At 42.3% G+C, this 22,104-nt stretch overlaps 1 protein-coding gene across 3 annotated transcripts in view; it reads left to right on the forward strand.

Moving 5' to 3' along the window:
* LOC135936038 (protein sidekick-like) overlaps window positions 1–22,104 on the forward strand; it is a 175,606-nt gene that overhangs the window by 80,512 nt on the left and 72,990 nt on the right. For all 3 annotated transcript variants that reach the window (XM_065478717.1, XM_065478718.1, XM_065478720.1), the window contains exon 2: window positions 11,196–11,368. In XM_065478717.1, the coding sequence (XP_065334789.1) occupies window positions 11,196–11,368 (173 nt within the window). The remainder of the gene's footprint in view (window positions 1–11,195; window positions 11,369–22,104) is intronic.

A 22,104-nucleotide genomic window follows, 5' to 3' on the forward strand; every position in this document is an offset into this window, starting at 1 on the left:
AATGCATCATCTGCATTCATAAATAACTTTGCATAAAATTATTGAAAAAAGTTGCATGAATTTATTCCAGCGAAAGAAGAACCTGTCATATCGCGTATATTTTTTGCGTCGAGAGTCGAGCGAGCGAGTAAATCTGTCATCTGCCGTAAAGTGACACAAAAGATGATCAGCAAAAGTGGAGCACAAATGCTGCATCCAAGTCGAAATAATGTGCTGCTATTTTCGATGCAATTCATCGCTCATGCACGGGGCTAAAAATGCACGAGGCTCCCGCGGGATGCCGACAGGAATACTCGTTGCCGTTCCGCCTCCCCAGGCGCCGACTCTAATTGAAAAGTGAATTCTCGTCGCGGCGCAGGAGTGCAGGCCGGAATTTTAAGAGTGCTGCTCACACTGCACTCATTTTACCCGTCCCTCGGCGATTGAGCAGAGAGAATAATGGTCCGCGTGTTTTAATGTGAGCCAGCCGGCGTCAATTATGCAGCAGCCGTCTTCGTATGTTTGCCTTTTGGACTCGTTTCCTCGCACCGGTGGTGCGACTTTTAATGATGTGTGAGCGGTGTTTCCTCTCGAGTGCAAAATAATGATATATCGGTTTGGAATATTATGCACCGATGCCCTGCGAAATTCCCAAGGTGTGGAGTTGAGTATGTTAAATCTGCTCTATAGCAGTAAAAATTATTTTGCTCTTTTATTTCAACCATAAAATTATAAGCCACACCACAGTAAAAGAACGACAGAATATAAATCAGTAAAAATGTTAGAAATCCAATCGTACTCCGATAAACTTAAAGGTTTGACTACAATTTGTCATTATGCGGATGTGCAAATATAATCAATATCTTTATCGGTGTCTTATTAAAAAAGACTCTATTTGATAATGGATTTTTGGGAGTGTAAATTTTGTAAAAAGGGTAAAAAGTTGGTTTCTAAAAGGTCAACATTTTATTTATTTTGCCAACAGCCATAAGTAAATCAGCCGTTAGTGTCTTTTGCTCTTAAAATTACACATACTCGATTTCCATGAGTAAACCGCTGAAACTATTGAATGTTTGTTTTAATCAATTTTAGCAAAAATTGCATAAAATATAGAAGTTCTTGTCTGAAAAAAAAATGAATTTCTTGCTGTTTTTTATCGGTAAAAACCTTCGTGGAAGAAAACCCGGACGAACAATAACTGAGCCAACCCTGCGATGAACCCGGTGATTCGATCTATTTACGCTTCTCATCCCTTACAATGATCAATTGCAATCATAATCAAATAAAGCGATTAGCCTCCGAGCAGCAATTATCTGAAGCACACGTCTGTTTACTCGATCGCCTCTACGCTGCTCTCTCCATGATAATTCTGCCTGATGCTGGTGCAAAACAATATCAGCAAAGCAATATCAGGCGAGCCGTAAGTCAGCTTTGCTCTCCAACAATGGCAGCCACTCCATTTGCTGGAATAACTGAATTGAACTCGACTCATTGCGCCGCACCCAGTCGCTACACAAACGGGGCTGCTTCTTTTCTCGTTTCTACTGCCATTGTGAGCCTGCCGAATCCGGACGGGCAGATCCTCTTCTTTGGCACAATGGTCTCCTACTCTGGAATTCGATCGAAAAGAAGGAGAATAGAAAGAGTGTGTGCGTGTTTGTTGCTTTGATACTCGTGGCTCAAAGGAAAATCAAGTGCAGCTCGCACCGGTTGCATTTTTATTGGCGAAACGCTCTCGGGCAGTTTGAAAGGAAACAGTGAGACGTGTCTCCGCGTGCTGATCAGAGAGAAAGCAGGCCACTTTGAATGTGAACAGCAGCTGCAAGGTGATATTCCAACTGCTTTGTTATTGCACTCAAAGGGCTCTCTTCTAGGAATAAATTTAATCAGCTTTCTTTGCGTTGGATGAATGCTGATTTAAATCTGTCGGACTATAAAAGAGGCTCGAGGCTTGACTTGCTAATGCTGTGGCAATTTCCGGCCCGAAAACGAGCAAAATGGAGTCTTTTTATATTTATTACAAGCGTAAACATGTTGCAGCCGCAAAATGAATTTAAGCGTCACACAAAAAAACAATAACCGACGAAAAGCGGCTAAGGATGATTTATTTTCGGGGTTTCTCTTCTGACGTGTTTATTATCAAATCAGGGGTGCAACAATTCATCTCTGAGGTAATTCAAAGAATAGAAAGCGACGGCTGCTTGAGCGTCAAACGCTCACTGAGTGGAAAAAGTCGCACCGCGCAAAGAAGATGGATTACCGCTGCGCTTTTCTTGACTGCGGCGGCGGCGGTGGCGAAACTCTCGCAGATAACAACACACATCCATGGTCGGCTTGAAAGGCCATTATTGCCGGCTGGCGGCGAGCGAAAATTCAAAACGTGTGTCTTTTTCATGCACACATGGCCTTTGTATAGTCACCGGACGGCGATGCAAAAAGCGTGTCCAACACGGACCGAACGGCCGATCGCCGCTCTCACTTCTTGCCACTAAACTCATTTTTCATTTCATGCGACTAACTCGATCGATCCACCTCCGGTCACGAAAATTGCTGCCTTGAAATTATCATAATTATATACGAAAGCAGCGTTTTAACAAGGGGCCTTTGTGTTTTGTTTAATCCCCAAACAGGTTTATGTACGTTCGCAACTCATCTTTTGTTGCCTTAAGACGCCGTCGGCGCAGCTGGAATTAATTATCTTGCCCAGGCACTCGTGAGAAAGGTGAACTAAATTTGTTTTCCCCTTTGTTTCTCATAATCGCAATGCGAATTTGCGTTAGCTTGAGCTGGCTGTACCGCGAGGTTCACTGATACATTGAATTTTATACAAATGTTCGACATCGATTTTCTTATCAAATTATTTGCAAATACATATCTTTCAGTTCGACATGGAGTTTCAAAAACATATTTAACAAGTCAAGCAAGAAAAAGCAGGCCAGCCAGCAGCAGATTGAGTTGGCTGTCGCTGTGTCGCTACGTCAAAAGCCAATTGTTGCACTCGCTAGGTCCAGACAAAAACCGCTCAAGTAACGTTTTTTAACGTTTCCGCCGATTTTCGGAATATTTTTTTGAATTGACGACGGAGTGATATAGTTTCTCGTTTCTCAACCTAATGCGACCTTCAGGAATCGGGACATCGGGAGGAACTGATCAAATTCCACTGCAGCAATAACATTTTTAAATTTAAATAAATCACAATAGCCTCTACTCTATTCAAGGTTCGATTTGTTTTATTTGCTTAACACTCCAACACACATGCCGCAGGAAATATACAGAAGTGCTGATATTCTAGATTTCCACGTACAGCGCCAAATTCTGATGTTGCACGCGCTCGGCAAGATCTGGAATTCCGGCACTGAGGCCCGGATATGAAGTTTTGCAACAGCAATGTCGTAATCCGATTGTACCTTTCACTTGGCATTTGTCGCGCAGGAATTTGTACCTCTAGCACGCGCGCGCCTTCCACAACTCGGCAGCTCGAGAGAACGAGCGCTCGGGGGCAGGAAGCGCCAAATTTCCTGCGGCTGTTGCAAACGTCGCGGCGGGCCGGAATCGGCATGCAGACGCACAAACGCGCGGCTTTCCTTCCCACGGCCTCTCTTCTCTCGAGAGGAAAGACGCAAGACAAGAGAGAGCGAGCGATTCCTTTGTGCTCTGCACTCGCAGGTGCCCCTTTTTTATCGGGAAATTTTGGCCAGGCTCCGTGGAGCCTGAAGAGGAGAAATAAAAATTTTTCTGCACTAATTTTACGTCGCAGCAGCGCAAGTAAAAAATAAAAAAGCACTTCGCCGGCTTAGTTCTTGGGCTTGACGGCAAGGTTAATATATATAAGAAAAGTATTATTGTTCTCCACGCGAGTGGAGCTAGAAAGAGAAAAAAAGGAAATAAAGTAGCGCCGTAAAAGTAACCAAGTTGCATCATGTGAGCAACAAACTACAACAAAACAAACAACACACGGGCGAAAGATAGAAAACTTCCGAGTTCACTTAATTACTAACTAAGACACACTCGGGAAATGATACCGAAAGTGCCGTGTTTGTGCCCCGCGTTTTATGGTGCCCTCTCGCAGATATCTTTTTGCCTCCCAACTCGTAAACTCACCTTTCGTGCCCCCTGCTGCTGCTGCTTCGCGCCTCGGCGCCCCGTAAAGAATCGTTGCGATTTAAAATTCCATCAAAATAAATCTGCCACCGCATCACGTTCGCCTCTTTTCAGCCGAGTCTACGGAGCTCGTAAATTAATTCCACACACTTTTATACACTCTGCATCTGCACGCGAAGTACATTCCACGTTCCGCCGCAAAATGCAGCTTTTAAACTTTTTGATGCAAGAATCGATGTAAATCAATTCCTTTTTGCGCAAGACGTTTAAAATTGATGCATTTTACCGCATAGGTGCCTTCAGTTCCCTGTTCCAAACTCTATGATTTATAAAGAAAGCTGTTTCAAATCTTTCAATCAATTAAGGTTACGTCAAATGAGCACCAACCGCAAAATTCGAAATTTATTAAATCTTTTAAATAGAATGCAAACAAGTCTTTTTGCTGTGGATTTTTGGGTGGTTTTTTCGCTTGAACTAAATATTTTGAACTTATTTTCTTTTAAAAAAAACAGACATTGTGGCAGACTTGCATTTTGTTGTACCACCTGGTTTATTCAGCATATATTTTGAAAGCTGAATTTTTAGCTCGTGGGCTTTTTATTGTACCGTGCAAAAACCGAAATGCTGTTTGCTATTGCAACATGCATGATTGTGTGCCTCTCCACACCCGCACGTTTGAATGTTTTTGCGGTGAGGGGGGGGGGAACAAAGTTTGCAACCTGGACGACCGCGGAAGCATGCCTGGAGCGCGGCCGAAAACGGGGGCACGGCGTTGCTTTAATGTGCGAGATAGCGCGGGCGTTTGATTCGAGCCGGCGTGTGTAATTTAATTCCGCGCCGTTCGGTGGGTGCAGAGTTAAAACGTCAGCTCCACTCGACGCACGTCATTTCTCGCGCATCGTCTTGAATTAGTCTCGCCTGATGAATTTAGTGCCGCCGCCCGCCCGCCTGCCCACCCACCCACCCGGCCGACCGACTGAGACAACATGTAAATGCACGCCCAGATGTTATTTAACTGGCTCAAAATCGAGCACCACGCACCAGTCGTTCAATGAAAACGCCGTCTGTCCTCGGAGACACGCACTTTCCTGGTCTCCCGGCCTAACTCGAGTAATTTACAACAATTTAGGGCTGCTTTATTTAATTTGAGAGACAAGTTATTTTTGCTTCTCATTGCTTTAATTTTAGCCAAGCTTGAAGCACCAATTAAGCACTCCTTTCGCTATAAGTATTCCAAACAAGAATAATTGGCTGTGAAAAGGTTAAATAAAATAAGTTGGATTGCTTTTTGACTCCAAGTTTCTTGGTTGCTTGATGATTATATTTTCTGGTAAAATGAATGGAGGGTGTTTCCACGGAGATTTGATATTGTCTGCAATTTTATTTTTTGCACCCCTTGACTTATTGGAGTACGTTGTTATGGTGGTATAGAGGAATTGAAAAAAAACTTAATTAACATTTTCCGAAAAATTCAGGTGAAATCTGGAGAAATGGGCCTCCTAGCATTCACAAAATGAGAATATCGTGAAACTTAAAACTTTGTGCCAGTTGATGTTCATTTGCAAAGCCTACATAGCTTTTGCTTTGAAACCCCATTCGATCCCGAAAACCATCAAGTCATGAGGAGGGTCAAAATGAGATGAAAATGGTGGTGAGCTAATGCAAAGCGAGCTGACTAAAATTAATTGCGTCTAAAGAATGAAAAATGGCCGATCAATTTTCTATTACTGGGCATGAAGTGGTATGGAAATAGTGAAATCCGGCCAAGAAAGACAACATTAATTTTTATTTATCAATTCTGGGCAACTGTTGGATCGGTTGGGCAGCCAAGTGAGCGGGGAAAAAGCACACACAGCTCTGCGCCTTACCCCTTGGGCAAATAGAAAGAAAGTCGGCGTTTACACGCTCTTTAATTGCGGTGTAATGCAGCAAGGCAAAGCTCAAATGTTTGCACGTGGCACGTGAGGACGCTTGGAAAGGGCAAATAACAGAGCAGATTTTTGCTGTGCGCTCCAAATAGTGTGCTGCCTCCGCTCGGCATATAGAAATGCTGCGGCCGGTCCTTTCTTCCGCAGGTCACGTCGCGCCGTGCCGAGACAAACACGAGAGCCTCTGCAGTCATAATGGCATCTCATTATGCAGCCACCGACACTAATTCAGAGTGACAAAGTGCCCGAGTGTGCGCGATCCAGCCGGCTTTTGGCACCTTTTCCGCAAAGTCACTTGCCGAATTTAAATCCGCACGCGTGCGCCTCCAAGGAGCCCTTTTTATTATTTGTTGGTCGCTCGGTTTGTCAAATTATGCAAATTTCGGTGCGCACAAAGACCCAACCGGCGGTGAAAAACTTTTCCGTTCCACAAGCGGAGGCGTTATTATCAAATCTTTCACGCAGAATTTTGCGCTGCTTCGTCCGAAAAGTGCGGGTGAGGTGCGGGAACTTTCTCGTTCTGCGCCATGGACTGAATAAAGCAGCCAACTCTCCGAAAACTAGAGCATACACACACTAACATCAGAGAGAGATAAAACGGCTCCACGGCGCAAAGCGTAATGTAATGCGAAAGCTTCAATTTCACAATCTTCCAGCCATTGTTTGCACAGAACTTGATGTTTACAAAGGAAAATTTGCTCTGTGAAATACACACAAAAATATGGCAACAGTTAGTAAGCTGTGCTTGGATTTTAAAGTTTAGAAATACACCTGATGCTGGAAAATTAACTGTCTGTTATCAAAGATAATTCTTGAACAAATAGGTATTGAGTGGCTTTTCACAGAAACAGTAAAAATTCTAAATATTAATATAACGATAGTTTAAGTGTAATTTTTACTCCAACACTTTTATGCATTAATGCAAGGCTACTTCAGAACGATTAAAAAGACTAATCTAAACCAATGGTGTATGTACTGGAAGAGCATTCTTTTTCTCCAGGTCGAGAATATATGCAAGATGGCAGTTGCTAGGGCATTCCAACTGATTCTGCTTGTATGTGCGGATGCGGATTGCTTAAAGAACAAAATTTAATCAATTTCAAATGATTCGATTCTGTATTGAAAACTCACAGAGTGAAAAAAGGACAAACAAATCGCTTCTTTTTAGTTTTAAATTCCTCTGCAGCGGGCATAGCTGCGCGATTTGTGGAGTTTCAACCTCAGTGAACATTGTTCAAAGAGTATTACGGCATGAAAAATTACAAACTTGGCAACGAAAGCATTTGACTGGATTCATACAAGCATCTTTCGATTTTTCCTTTTCCAGTATTCTCAGATGAAACAACTACTGGTCCACCAAAGCTTGCACAAAACAATGCTACCAAAATTGCGAAAGTTTGAGTTATCCCCGCAGCTGGCATTTTTTAATTCTCGTGGTGACCCGTTTCGCTTGTGTGCTTTCATAATTACGTTGTGCTCCGGTAAACAGTGAAGAGATTAACCCTTGAGCAGCGAGTGGACAAAAAAGTTCATCCAGCCTCATTATACCGTCCGTGTTTATCATTACCACTGCGAAAGAGCAAAAACCCGAATGGATTTGCGCTCATCCCACGGTGAACAAACAAATTGATGCCTCTACATTTCCGCCCGACTAATTACGCTAATTCAAAAACATTAAAAAGGCTCTCTTGGGACTGGGAAATTTACAATTTTTTCGGCCAACAGTGTAGCTCATCTCGCTTCATATTTTGGCGAGTGTAAAGAGCAGACGCACTTTCATGTCAGTTGGAAATTCGCAAAGCAAACAAAGGGCTGCTAAAAGGGTGTCGGCGCTGCGATGGAGAAGTAATGCAATGATGGATCCACCTTGAGAGAGCGGCGAATGGGGCCCATTGTGTGATTTGTGGAGGTCGCGCGCGCACCGCCGGCTTTTACGGCCCTTTTGTGCCGCACAAAGCGGAGCAGCCGAGTGCGAGAAATGCGGCAAAGTAGTTTCGAGTGCATCGGAATAAAGGCCCGCGCTGGGGCCTAATAACCCCGATTGTTATTAATAATCAGCTCAGCCGGCAGCCCGGCGAGTGTCAGCCGCTTGAACCACTGATCCGGAACGCCATCAAACGCAACTTTTTCCATAACTCGCACTTTTATGGATAGTGGTTTACCTTGCAAATCATGAGCCGGGCTCGGCTGGGCAGACTGACTGAAATTCACTCTGGGGGAAAACGCCTCAAAGGGAAATATTTTCCTTTCTGCCTCGGCCTGTTTTTCTTTTCCCCTGCTTTTTTCCTCTCTCCTCTCAAACGGCAGAGCTAATAAAAATTCACGGCGCGTGAGCTACGCGGATGAAGCGCACCACCAGATAAATTTCCGCCTGCGTGAAACTTCCACTTTTCTGCCTGCACTCGTGCCAGCAAACTTTAATTACACCTGCCAATTAAAGTTGTACGCGAAAAATGGCTGCAAAATGCAAACGTGCCCGGAAGCCACTTGGTTTGAGGTGGATTGCAAGGAAATGTTTGCCTTTTTTTCTAGGATTATTATTATTTTTTAGCAAAAATATTAAAAAGTATCTGGGAATTAAAAAAATTTAATTAAATTTATATTTCAATTTTATCCGCAAACAAGACAAGCCTACAAATCACTCTAAAATAATCTTATGTTTTTCATAACACATTTTTCATATTGTACTCCATTTCAATTTTTTATCCCTAAACAAATTGACATCTGAAGCAGTGATGGCGTAGTGCAAATATAAATCGGCATTTATTAATTTTATAGTAGTTTAAAGAAATTAGATCACAATAACTATGCACGCAAAATTTGTCTATTTATTAACAAAAATCTCTGCAAGAATTAATGATGGCTCACAATTAAATGCTTTTGGCTCTGATTTTATCCCCAAAACTGTTTTTCTAGCTGAGTCAAAACTCGGAGCAGCAAAAAAGAGCCAATTCCCAATTTAGCCGCCACAATATAGTCCGTGCCAGGACGATAACAGTAATTTGCAATTTTGTGAGCTGCATTCTCAGCACGAAGATGAGAGCACGGTGTGTCGTTGTCAACAACGACCAGCATAATGGTGTGCTAACGGCGGGCGCTGTCATAACAGATATCGTGCGCCCTGCAACAATTGTCACCGGGGCGTGTGTTGCAATATTATTAAATTGTTTCGTACAGGCCACTGGCGTTTACGGTTATTATTTCGCACATTATAACATCGCTTCAGCCGCCTGCTGACTTGGACACTTTTCGTCCCGCACGGAGAATGAACAAACCGATTTAGAGGATCGCATTTAGCTCGGAATTGGAAATTATTCTCGCACGTAGAAGCCCTTTCACAATATGTGCATAATATTTTCGACCCGGAGAGATCTTTGAGCAACAGTTTTACGATTGTGTTGTGGTGCTAAATTCTTCTTTGTCATCTTTGTATAAAAAGTGTCGTATCTTAAAGATTACAGACAGACGTCAATTGCATGTATTAACACAAACACATAAGATTTTGTACAATAATTGCCCTGAATATTTAAAATGTTATGTTACCCCCATGCGCGATGTTGACTTGATAGGCAGGTCCAGAGCTCATCGATTGAGGCTTCTGGCTCCGCGTGTAAATGTTACTGTGCCTGAACAGTGCTTCCAAGTGCAGTGCTATCGTCATTGGAATAGTCTTTCACCAAATTTGTGTATGAACGAGAATTCAAGTGCATTTAAGAAGAAAATTGAAGAAGCAATATTCTCAAGCTACCATTAATTATTACTTCCTTCCAAATGTTGTTCCTACATAATTGTATCATTACTTTATGGATGTGTGCTGATTTGGGGCAGAGTTGCCCTGTCAGCCCATAATAAACTTAAATTTTGAAACTAAATTCTAAATAACGAACAGAATAACGATTTTGATAGTTTTTTTTATTTTACTTAAAAAATAACTAGGAAATTTTCAAATAAAAAATGACCACTATTTGGATTAGGACGATGATTAAATATATTTGAATTCAAGTTCAATACAGTCCTCCCTTGAGCTGAATTAAAAACAAATCACCTGAAAGAAAGAGTTAGGTTATATCTCCTTTAGAATATGAAATTCTTCTTATTAAAGCACTATTGGAAAAAACTGCCTTGATGGCTTATTAACTTTTAAATAAAACCATTAAATTATTTTAAAATAATTGTTTTGGAAATCGTTGAATTTGAAACTAGGTTATCTCACCTTAAAAGGCTTCCTGGATTGAACGATTGACACCATTTTAAAATTTTTAAACAATTGATTATCTTGACTCATAAAACCACGTATTTTCAGCAGTTTAATCAATTGTTACCACAATATGACGTTAATTGTTCAATTAAAGGGGTATTAAAATTACATGAACAAAAATTTTTGTTTAATTTTAAATTCCAGCAACATAAAACAAAACATTTTTGTAGCTCCCATACTCTATCAGGATTTTGCTGTGTGGATCAGAGTCAGCGAGCTAACCGAATATGCATCAATCGCGGGCTGACGCATCACGCGCGGCTTGTGTTCTGGCCTGACAAGGCGAGAGGTGCCAAGATTGATGTTGAATACATATGTACGGCAGCCGCAGCCGCGCGCGCACTCGGTGCGGTGAGCCGGGCCGACTCGATCATAAACGCCCTGTTTTTCATTACGTTTGATTGATTGTTGCGCGCAAATCTCTTTTGTGGCGCAAATCGGGCGTTATCAAGAGTCGAAAGCAAATCTCCTTGACCTCCGTCAGCAGGGGATAATGGCCCGTCTGCTCCGTGCGTGAAAAATGGCCGAGGTGAGCGCACGCCCCGTGCGCCTTATTAATTTCTAGCTGCTCGAAAACGCACTCTTTTTCACTCGGTATGGAAAGACTATTTTTCGTATTTTGTTAATCCTTTGTTTAACTTTCAGTTGTCCATATATATGTGCTCCAAAGTGATATTATTAACCTATATATATATATATATATATATATATATATATATATATATATATATATATATATATATATATATATATATATATATATATATATATATTATTTAATAACTGTTAAATCCAAAGAAATAATAATATAATGAAGTTACAACGAGGAAAAGTTTCTCCTTTGCTATGATTCAATTAGTAATGTGTGCGGTCGTAAAAGGGCAGAATTGCTAATTAATGCACGTGTTGCTTGTGTGTTCTCGTTTCAGGTGCGACTGCCGGACACGGAGACTCGCTGCTGAAGCCCAAGGGTCGTTACTCTGAGCTGCCGCGCGTGGTCGAGCGACCCTACTTCGACGACGTGTCCCCGCGCAACGTGACCGCCGTGGTCGGCCAGCCGGCCGTCCTCAACTGCCGGGTCAAGCACATCGGCAACAGAACGGTGAGTGAATGCATGCAGACCAAAGTGACCGTAAATCAAAGACGACTCTGTTTGCCATGAAAATTACATCAAAAGGATAGAGCAAACGCGCGTGTTTGCTTGTTTACGTCGCCCGAGAGGGGTTGGCTGGCTCGCTTCGAAGGCAAACGAGAGATGAAAGACGCGTGGCCCAAACCGAACAATAAAACAATTCGGGTCCCCTGGCTACAGGGCTGCAGGCGTCGGTCAGACGTGCGGCCGGCGAAAAGGACACCCTTATTTCCCAGGGGTAGGCGCAGAAATTTATATATCTTGACTGGTGTGAGGGACAATTTGCTTATCTTTTTCGCGTCGCAACAACTTTAAAGTTGATTCGAATCGGCTCCGGCGGGAAAAGTCGCGTTTGTCTGCCAACTTTTGACTCGTTCGTGACGTCCAACGTCGCTGCTCTTGTCTTGCGTCAGGGGATTTGTAGGTTTATTCCAACTTTCACGTTTTAGCGAGGACAAGAATTTAATTTAGGCGAGAAAAGTGCAAATTTCACAGAGAGTAGGCTCAAAATTCGGTGGAAAAACTAGTAATGGGAGAAGGGACAGATAAACGTTTTCGTCTCAAATCATACAACATTATCGAAGTTTCTTAACAGAAGTCAGATTATTTTTATTTGGGTAGGTTTTAATGGAAATTATCAAAAGAAAAAAAAATGTATGTATCACCTTCTAGTTTATCAAATAAAATAAGTGAATACGTCATGGTGCCGCATAGCTCAACAAACACTCAAATTTTATCTGTGGGAATGATTTTTGCCCTTTTCTTGCAACAAGGACAACAAGGAAAATTGAGTTTAGTTGTTGACCTATGCTCAATTTTACCGGCACCAGGACGAAAAAGTGCTTTTGATTTTTCTCGCCAAGCCCAATGAAATTTTCACCAAATGTAGGGTCATTGGTCTCTCTCTCTCTCTCTCTCTCTCTCTCTCTCTCACACACACACACACACACACACACACACACACACACACACACACACACACACACACACACACACTCTCTATTTTGTTTTCTTTTACACTATATGAACTTTAGTGGGTCAGAAAAAAACACGGAAAATACGGTAACCCGCCTGCTGTTTTTGCGCAATGGACCAGGTAGTGCAATTTTGCACATTCCAAAATTGGCGAACCCTGTCTAGTGTAATGAAAATGAAGGGGTTTGGGTCTACTCACGCTCACCTTCCCCAAATGAATTTAACCCTCATTGTTTAGATACAAAGAAAATTAAATTTTTGCTCCTTTTTCTGTTGCTATACATTTTTTAAGAAACGCCCTTCATTTCTGAGGAAATTTTGGAGATGACGATATTGATATAATGTAAACTTATGGGATTTTTTATTTGAACTGAGAGCAAAATATCAGGGCGTATTTACATTAAAACTTAAATTGTTTTCTAATAAGATGGCGTGGCTCTAATTTCTTCTTTGGATAATATTGACATCATTGAAATGATGAATATCAACATAAAATATCACGCATCTCGCTCATGCGTGTCCTATTTGCTGCGGAACATCGATATCAAGTTCAGCGGAGCGCAAAAATCCTAATTTACCCAAATTAACATATTTCTGGTCGACTCGCTCATTTGAATACAAGACGTTCTCGGATCAAAAGCACACACGCTAAAATTGTCTTGAAGGCAGGGTTGCTCTCGAAATTTCGCCTTTTCTTTCTGCGTGCTCGCTCACTCGCCGGGTGTAAAAGGATTAAACCCGGCAAAAGAACGTTTTCTTGCGAGCGCGCGCTCGCTCGCTCGGCAGCAATTTTATACGTCGGTGCGGCGGTGCTGCTGGTGGGTAATAGAATTTGATGGCCTTTTCTTCCACTCTAATATCCAATTGCTGTTGGACGCGAACTTTGCAATATTCTTGAGGAGCTCCAAAACTCGCTCAAGACACGATCGGCCAGTCAATTTTCAATAGCGTGTGCGGCCTATTTGATAATATTGAGACGACTGCTGCTCCTCGACTCACAATCAGCATGTGCATTATGCGGCCGTGGCAAAGTTTGTTCTACTCGAACGCTTTTTAGAATCTCGTCGAGCAAAGTTTCCCTTAACTGAGCCAAACCAAACAGTGATTAAATGTGAGCACTTTTGAAAAGTCCATTTTCCAATCAGACTCTGAATCTGAATTTATTTTTCTTTTTTGCCTATAGTAAAATAAACTTCATATGAGTGTAACCTTTAATTAAACACATTCTAAAATCATTTTATTTCAAGCAAACAATATTTGTACGCATTTTTAGGAATCATCAAATGTGCAGAATACTTAAAAATAAATTAATAGTAATTTTTCAGGGATTAAAATTTTCAGCAATTGAATATATTCTGTTTTTCTAAATTAAAATGATATGAAATTTCATGATTTTTTTATACATTGTTTTAAGCTGTCAATTTTCAAATGAAGGACCAGGGTCGCCATAATGCCAGCAAGGCTGTCGCTACTCCATTAATGTCTTGATTAAACAGTATTGCACTAAATATAAGAATATGATTTCATAAAATTTTTCAATATTTTTGTTGTTCCCTTTGAAATCTATACAGCAAAATAGCGAACGAACAATTTCATTGGTGTCTGACACAGTCTGGACTGCTTGTTGGCTGGCAATGATGTCAGTGGCTGCTTTGTCGATACACACTCGGCGCCTGTGTCGTCGAACACGCCAAAAACTTATTTTGCCTGCTGCAAAGTTGCGCCGGAGAGTCAATTTGGAGCGCTAAGCAATGCCCGCAGGCTGTCGGAAAGTCGCACACATGCTTCCTTTTTCCACACTCGACGGGCGGCGTCGTTTCTTGTACACAACAAAGTTTCGCAGCCCAAGGTGCCGCTCGGCCCGCCTTTTTCTCGCAGCCCGTAATTGACTGCCTGCGATGTCGCCTAATGAGTCCAGTCGACCAACCCATCGACTAAAAATGCTATTTTGCCAACAGTGCTCCTCAAAATTGATTGGCTCTAACAGAATTTGCTCAGTTACCTTGGAAGCAATCATTCGAATTGCGGTTGAAACTTGACAAAAAGGGTTTCAAGACAAAGTAAAAATCTTTGCTGCTGTTACTACAATGATTGGGTGAAGTGTGCTTTTGAGGAAAAGGAAAACATCGTGGAATGCAGTGGAAAAACTTTTTCAAAGGGAGGAGTTCGTGTGCAAAAAGTGCGTAATTTCCCAGCACGTGCCACGAAATAGTCCACGCGTGTCTTTCAAAGTCGTTCTTTGAGCGCGCATAACTCGATTAATTACTCAAGTGCCACCAGCAGAGACACAGACGAGCGTGCTTTTGAGGACAAAGCATGCGGATTTGGGGGCCGAGGAATTCGTTTGGGCCCGATTCTCCCGTCTACTAGGCTCATTTGCAAGTGAATCGTGCTCGTGCAGCGGCGAAAAATCAGCCCGCCGGACCAGGACATGCCTGCGTGTGTATTACTCCTCTATTTTTTGCTCCTCTCGCCGGGCAGGCGGGCGCGGCCTGCTCTCTGACTCGGAACGCGGCCCCCGGGAGCCACTTTGCTGACGACGTGGCAAAATTCAAATCTCTTTTCTATGGTAAACAGCAGCGGCAAACACACGCATTTTTCGCCGCCACCGGGCCTCGCAACTAGCTCTTCGCTCCCTAGGACGTTTTCCATTCTTTTTCTCTTTGCTTTTCACTTACCGTCGAGCCGAATCAAAATATTTCTATTTATTTCAGATATAAGCAGAATAGATATATTTTTCAGGATTTGATCTATTATTTTTTGGTTTGGATAAGCTTAGAAAAAATTCCTCTTTTAATTAATCAAATTATTTGCAAGGCTTCACAAAGATCAGGCTGAAATTTATTTCTGGAAAACTAGGCACTTTTTCTTGCAACCCTGCCGGACATTCAATTGTGAACTCCCATGAATAGCATTGTTTGTTTTGCGAGATAAAATCAACGGAGAGCGAGATTGGCCGGTAGAACAACAAACTTCTTGCCGCGATTAATTTCGTACGCTCCCTTTTCGCCAAATGAAGCGAGAGGGAGGTGCAGCAAAGAAAACATTTGTGAATCTGGCACGTTGATCGGGCGTTGTTTGTTGACTTTCCATTCTGCGTTTTTCCCACCTGCTCCCTCGCGAGTCGAACGAGCACCCACATAAAACCGGCGCGGTTGGCGTTGATAAAAACGCGTTATTAGCCGCGTGCGCGCGCGGTGAGGCAATAAAAACGCGCCACTGATAACACCGTGCGGCCGCTTTTTCCTCTTCTTTGCGCACGATAACTCATACGTCGGCCTGAGTATTAACCGAAGCCATTAATAAATCGTGGCCGGGATTAAATGGATGCAATATCATATCCCAGCTGCATGTGTGCGCCAGGTGAAATTGGATTGAAAAATTGATACACGTCGAGCGGCGGCGGCGGCGGTGGCAGGGTGGTTTTCGATTTATGCTCCTGCACCGCCATCCTTTGACCTGTCTGCCCATGGCTTTTCCATTAAGTATTCAACGTCGACGCGCTCAAGAAACGCCAGCATGTGCCTTCGCTGCTTTATGTTCGATTCTGTGTTTTCGCACAGCTCTCAAGCACTGAATTATTTCTGGCAATATGAAATTCTCACGAGCTGATCTACTTTCTTGTTGGTCTCGTCTTAACCACGAGAGGTACCTGAGAAATGTCTTCTGACTCGTGTGAAACCAAGCGTCAGCAAGAGAAGTTTGTTTGAAATATAAAGCAAATAAATCAGATGATTTTCATAAACATTATTTTTTAATACAATTTAACAGATTATCCATTTAAACATAAACTGAAACTCTTCCAGGAGCACCACCCTTTACTTCTCCTTCTTGAAGTCGTTGTTGGTTTGCTAATTGTCAGTTGTATACATATATATGGATCTTCTTTTTGGAGTTAAAGCACATTCGACAACCAGCTTTAAGAAACTGACCAGCAATCAAGTGACCATTCTGAAGCCGACTGGAAACAGTCTTTTCCTCGAACATTACCTCAGGTGCATGCTAATTGTGGGCTTCAGTTTGCTGCAAATTCGTGCCTTCCTTCCACACCACGGTTTCTTGGAAATATCTATTTTTGCAATAGAAGTACGATATTTTGAGGAAACTCCTTGAAGCGTTCAGGGAAATTTTTCTCATCGTTCGGACATTTTCCTTATTCTGTTTGGGCAATTTCCGATTTCACTCAGATAAAGTCATCCGGGAAATATCATTCAGGGAAATTCCAGTCGAGTTGATGCAGGCAAAATAATTACCGGCCGATTTTAGGGCATTTCCACGAGTTTTATGCACTCCCTTAGTGGTCCGTGTTCACGTTTAACATGTTTTTTGAAGTAACAAATTTCAAGATTTTTTTAAAAAAATATCAGTCATTTTTCCAAAGTTAACTCATGAATATCAATTATTCATTGTTTTAAGTGGAAAAGATCCAAGCAGTGATGGAACTTGGAAACGTAAATATTAAATACATCGTTCAGCGCTTAATAGAAAACGATTGTTTTTCATTATAATTATAATTCTCCTCAAATTCGATTATGATTAAAAAGATTAATTTGTGCTGAGATTAAAAAAAATTGAATAAATGTATTATTTTCGCACATGCTAACGGACAATTCAAGTATGTAATTAATCGTTTATTTTACTAATAATACAATTAGAGGAGCTATAATGCTATAACGGAATTGTAATATTTTTACTTCCAGGCTCTCAGAGAATTTTCTTGAGCGACGTGCAAATTCACATCATCCCCGCTGACATCTCGCAGTCATTTGATTTGCAAGTGGGACAATTCCTGGAGGAGAGATCATTTGATAACAAAATGAATTTGCTCTCGGGCTGTTGAGTGGCGCTCGCGACAATCGGCTTACTTAATCGACGCTTAGCGCCTGTGTCAAATCAATTACGCTCGTCTCTTGACTTTTCTCTCTCGTCGGCAGGAAGCGAGAAAAGTCGTCGCCGCCGCGCGTGATTAATGACTGGTGTCTCGCGGGCAATCCATCATTTTTCCTCTCACCTGCTGCTGCAACGAGAATGCAGAAAACGCATCTTCTCCAGAGAATACGTACTGCTATTATGAGCACTGCGGCAGAGACTGACTAACTAAGTAATATCGAGACTTGACACTAATGGATGGCGTGTTATATATTGTTTTTCGCCGGTGCAAAAACGTCTTCGGCTTGAAATTACTGCCGGCAAAAAAGCAGCTGCCAAGTGCCAATTAAACGCACAGCCATAAATCACAAGGCGCACGCGCGAGCGCATATCTCCAGCAGAGTAATTATTTTCTGCACGATCGGAAAAGCTGCAGCAAGTGAAGCAAGTGTGGCAGGAAATATCTGTTGTTGACTGATTGATTAGAGGCGTATCGGAAAATGTTCAGAGTATTAATAATTGATTGGAGAGCGCGATGCGGACTGATATTATTATTCGGAAATGCTGTGGTTTGCTCTTTTCCAAATCAATCATTCAGGATTATTCCAATTATATAGTTATTGAATTGCGACATTACAATGGTACATAATTAATTCCTTTTGCAACAGCTAGTTTGATTCAATCAATCATAAGCTCATAAACTTGAATATTTAATCCTTAATCAGCGAATTTTAACGGAGAACAAAATATTAATTCAAATGTATATAGCTTATATAGTCCATGGGCCTCTATTTCTACAGAAAGAGTACGGTACAGTTTTGTAAATGTGGTCCGTAAACAAAAGATTTAGTTGATGCAGTTTTTTATTTCGACTGCTTCAGAAGGATAATGACGTTTTTCACTTTTCACCAAGTCTTGATGTCTAATTGTAAGCACCAGACGTGCATACCGTTTGTCTCGTTATGACCTCCCCTAGATAGCTGAAGCAGTCAAAGGGTGCCAACCCGCCTTTCCAACCCCAACATCATCATCGTTCAGGGGTTCCATTTTTTCATGGAACAAAGTAACTCTTAAATATGATCTTTTTGTCGGTGCGATGTAGCGTTTGAAACAAAATATCGATGTACGCAACCGGGTTCGCTGATCCGTGATGCAGGTTGCATAGGCCTGCCAGACGCCAGGAGCTCCGTCGCACACCTTGTGCCGAAAATCGTGACAACATGGAAACTAATGAAGCCAATTTGTGCGATCGCCTGCGGACATTAATCGGCGTCAACTGGGTCTGCGCTGAACCCCCGTTTTGCACGCTCACGATTACCGAGCCGCTCGCACCGTGTTTGTTTATCATTAATAACGGCGCGGCGGTGGTGGAGGCTGGCAGCAGTTCCAGCCAGCAGCGCATTATGTATATTGCACACGTGGAAAGTGTGCTGTGTGCAAGAACAGAGCAGCGTGTGCAGCGTCACAATTAATGGCGTTTAAAAGCAGTTCCGTATATTTAATAAAATACGGACACAAGCAGAGAAAGCGAGAGAGCATAACTGCACTGCCGCGCGTATGTGAATGTGTGTGTCTGCAATTAACTTTCCGCGGCGTGAAGAGTTAATTAGGCGGCAGCGCGTGCCGCATAAGCTTGATGCATATGGCGCAGAAACTTGGTTCGTCTCGCGCCTAACAAGCCGAGTGCGTGTGTGTGTTTGCCGGCTTAGTTAGTTGACATGCAATTTGACACGCCATTTTATGTTAAGTTCCCCTTTAAATAATAGGTTAATAAATTTTTTAATAAGTCTTAATTAGAGGTCTCAGCCAGCCCCGCTGCGCTGCGCCAGCCGGCATATTTTTGTTCACGTGGGCAGCCTCTAGCCGCCGTGAATCTGGCTAAGCTGCGCCAGCCACCGGTGAAAAAGGGTCAAAAATAAAAAGGGCAGGAGTAAAAAATGTCTTCCGGCCATTGGGGCCGTTAAGCACTATCAAACTTCACGGTTAAATTGTTGTCAGCCGCGCCAGCCACCAACTGCCGGTGAAAATGGCCAGCCGCCGCCTTAAATATCGCGGTTGAGACCGCTAGTCTTAATTAAAAAATATAATCATTGATAAGATGAATTGCTAACCTAAAACATATTTTTCATTTAGCAGTGTGAACAACCATTAATTCAGAATTATTTGCAGCTGAGACAGTGGTGCAGTACGAAAACGTGCGACATAATTTTCCTTGCAATGAATTCACTTCGAAACACCCATTCATTTGTAGAAGCCATTGTAAGCTTTTATAAATTAAATTGTTGAAATATTTATTATTAAAAATTTTTTCCTAGCAAAGACAAATATTCAGGTCACAAAGGCGAAGTTTTTTCCACTGACTGCGAAAGAATGGTAATCAGACGAAATTCGTACTAGGATGAGGGGAGCGGAAATTCGCATCTGTTGGCCATCGCTCGGCGCTTCAATTTGATCCAGTCAGTCATTCCGGCCAGGGAAAGCAATGCCGCGCGAGTTCATTTGGCGCGCGGCTGGCCTTGTTCCCAATGTTTTCTGGCCGCCGAGCCGGAATCGATATCCTGCAACCGGGGGCCCGCATCGAATTTTATCGCAGCGCACATTATAATATCCTTAAGTGGCGAGCAGCCTCACTCGATTTTTGCTCTCGAGTCCCCTGTGCGTGCGAGTGTGTGTTTCCACGTTGTCGTACTAGGAGAATAAAAGCAGAGGCAGCCTCCCTTTCCAATTTTCATACGCCTGCTCCATATTGGGCGTATAAACAAGACGAGGCTGCCAATAAAAACAGCCAGCCCGGCGGCCGAGGACTTTCCATTATTGCGATTTTATCAATAAGCAGCGAAAACACACAGTTCGGCTCTCACTTTCAATGCATTAAGGCCGCTTTGGGGGAGAGCAGATGGACCAGAAACAAGAATGTTCTACTTTTTTACCCACTCAGCCTGTAGAAATGCAAAGAAAATAAACAGAAATGGTATTCATTTTGGGGTCGACGCCCTGTAAATCTGCATTTTACTTTCCAAACGATTCATTTCTACAAATTATCCAGAACAGATTGATGTAAACTCAAGCGACTCTGTTATTTTCTCCGAAAAACGTTTTTCTGCGCCCCACATAAATCACGTTTGGTATAATTTCTCCAAGATTAGGCCACATGAAAAATAGATAAACAATGCAGGGCACACGCAAAGACGGCAGAAGCAATGCATCATTTCGGGCTCGTCCGCAGCTCATTTGTCATTTTGCGCTGCAACTAACTTTTCGCCTTATTGGCAAACTTGCGCCCGCCCGCCCGCCCTGCCGACTGACGATGCTAATTGAGTGATCGGCGCAGCGTTAACGCGCCACTTGATTGATGGAGCCGCCTGCTGCCTGATTTTTTTTTGCACCAGCTTCGAAAGAATGAGACGCCGAATGTAAGCAGCAGCGTGTAATTAATGACGCTGCACATTATTGTTTATTCATTACGACGCGTCGACTCGTGTTCGGAGGAGCAGAGTAATTAATGAGACGGCGTGACCGTCGAATTGCGACACCACCAGCCTGCACAGAAAGAGAGCCCACACTGTCTGTGTGGGTTTAATTTATTCTGCGACGTCACGTCAAATTTAAATTAATAATTCACACTCGATTAGCCAAATAAAAGTAGGAAGGATCGATTTCTCCGGCAAATTCATCTGGCGCAAACATTTTCGCGGCACGTGACGCCGCTTTTTCACCCGCCGATGCATTTTTACGTTCTCTTTTACGTGAGATAAAACGCCGGCCGGGCGCGACGAGCTTTTTGAAAGGACCATAAAAGCTGCCGGCGGTCGGGCTGGAAGGCGGGAGGGAGGCAGGGTAAGCGGCGGCGACCGCAGCTCCAAAAGAGCGAATCTTTTTCTCTGATTGATCGGGCCCTTTTGTGCGCGTTTTCGCCATAAAGTATTTATTTGTTGGCGGGAGTGTATTTTATTTGATGGCCGCGCCGTATACCTTTTTATCGGCACAGACGATGCATGAAAAGCGACGGCAGAGAGGGAAGGGAGGTTGGTGGGAAAATCACACCGCAAAAGCAAAGAGGAATCGGGCACAGAGAGATCCGCGGGTTTCGACGAAAAGCAATGCTTGCCTTGTTTGATTTTACACCCTTGACGATGGGGGAGAACAAGGAAAAGTACGCTTTTCATTTTACTTGACGCGTGAGACAGTTTTAGCAATAATAATTTGTAGGTTTTCAATGAACTATTTAATGAGATAAATTGAATCAAGAAAGATTTTATGCCTTTAGAGAAAAGTTCAACATTTCACTGAACATTTTTTCTGCGCTCTAAAACTTCATTTGTGAGCAAAATCCTATTTATAAATATTTAATTTAAATATTGCCTTCAAAACAAAAATAACTTAAAATGATCAATAAATATTTAGATTATTGAATATTTTTTCAATTTATATTAATCTCCGATATTGCTATTGCGATGAAATACCCCTAACTCAATTCCCAACAGGTTGCTTCATACGAAATGTATATACAATCATAAACTGTGAGTGTAATTTGTTGCACTGAAGCCAATAATCATATCGCTGAAAAATGTTAAAATCCTTAAAATGTATTAAATATAGCTGTTTTTAAGAGATGTTTGCTCAGCAGTGCACATATCTGAGAGCAGAAATTTGGATCTGAATAGATTTCTGCGCCACTAGCAGCCGTTTCGTGTCCTTTATTTCCATGAAAGGTGCCGAAATTTCATCAAATTTGACGCGTTTCAACGATCTTTGGCATTTTCCTACCTTTCAAGCTCGTATGTTAAATCTCCCTCTCTGTATATTGATATTTTTTAAATTTTAATGATTTGCCCCTGGTGTTCTAAAAGAGGAAAATGTAT

This window comes from Cloeon dipterum, chromosome 2, assembly GCF_949628265.1.
Source record: "Cloeon dipterum chromosome 2, ieCloDipt1.1, whole genome shotgun sequence".
Classification (NCBI taxonomy): Eukaryota; Metazoa; Arthropoda; class Insecta; order Ephemeroptera; family Baetidae; genus Cloeon; species Cloeon dipterum.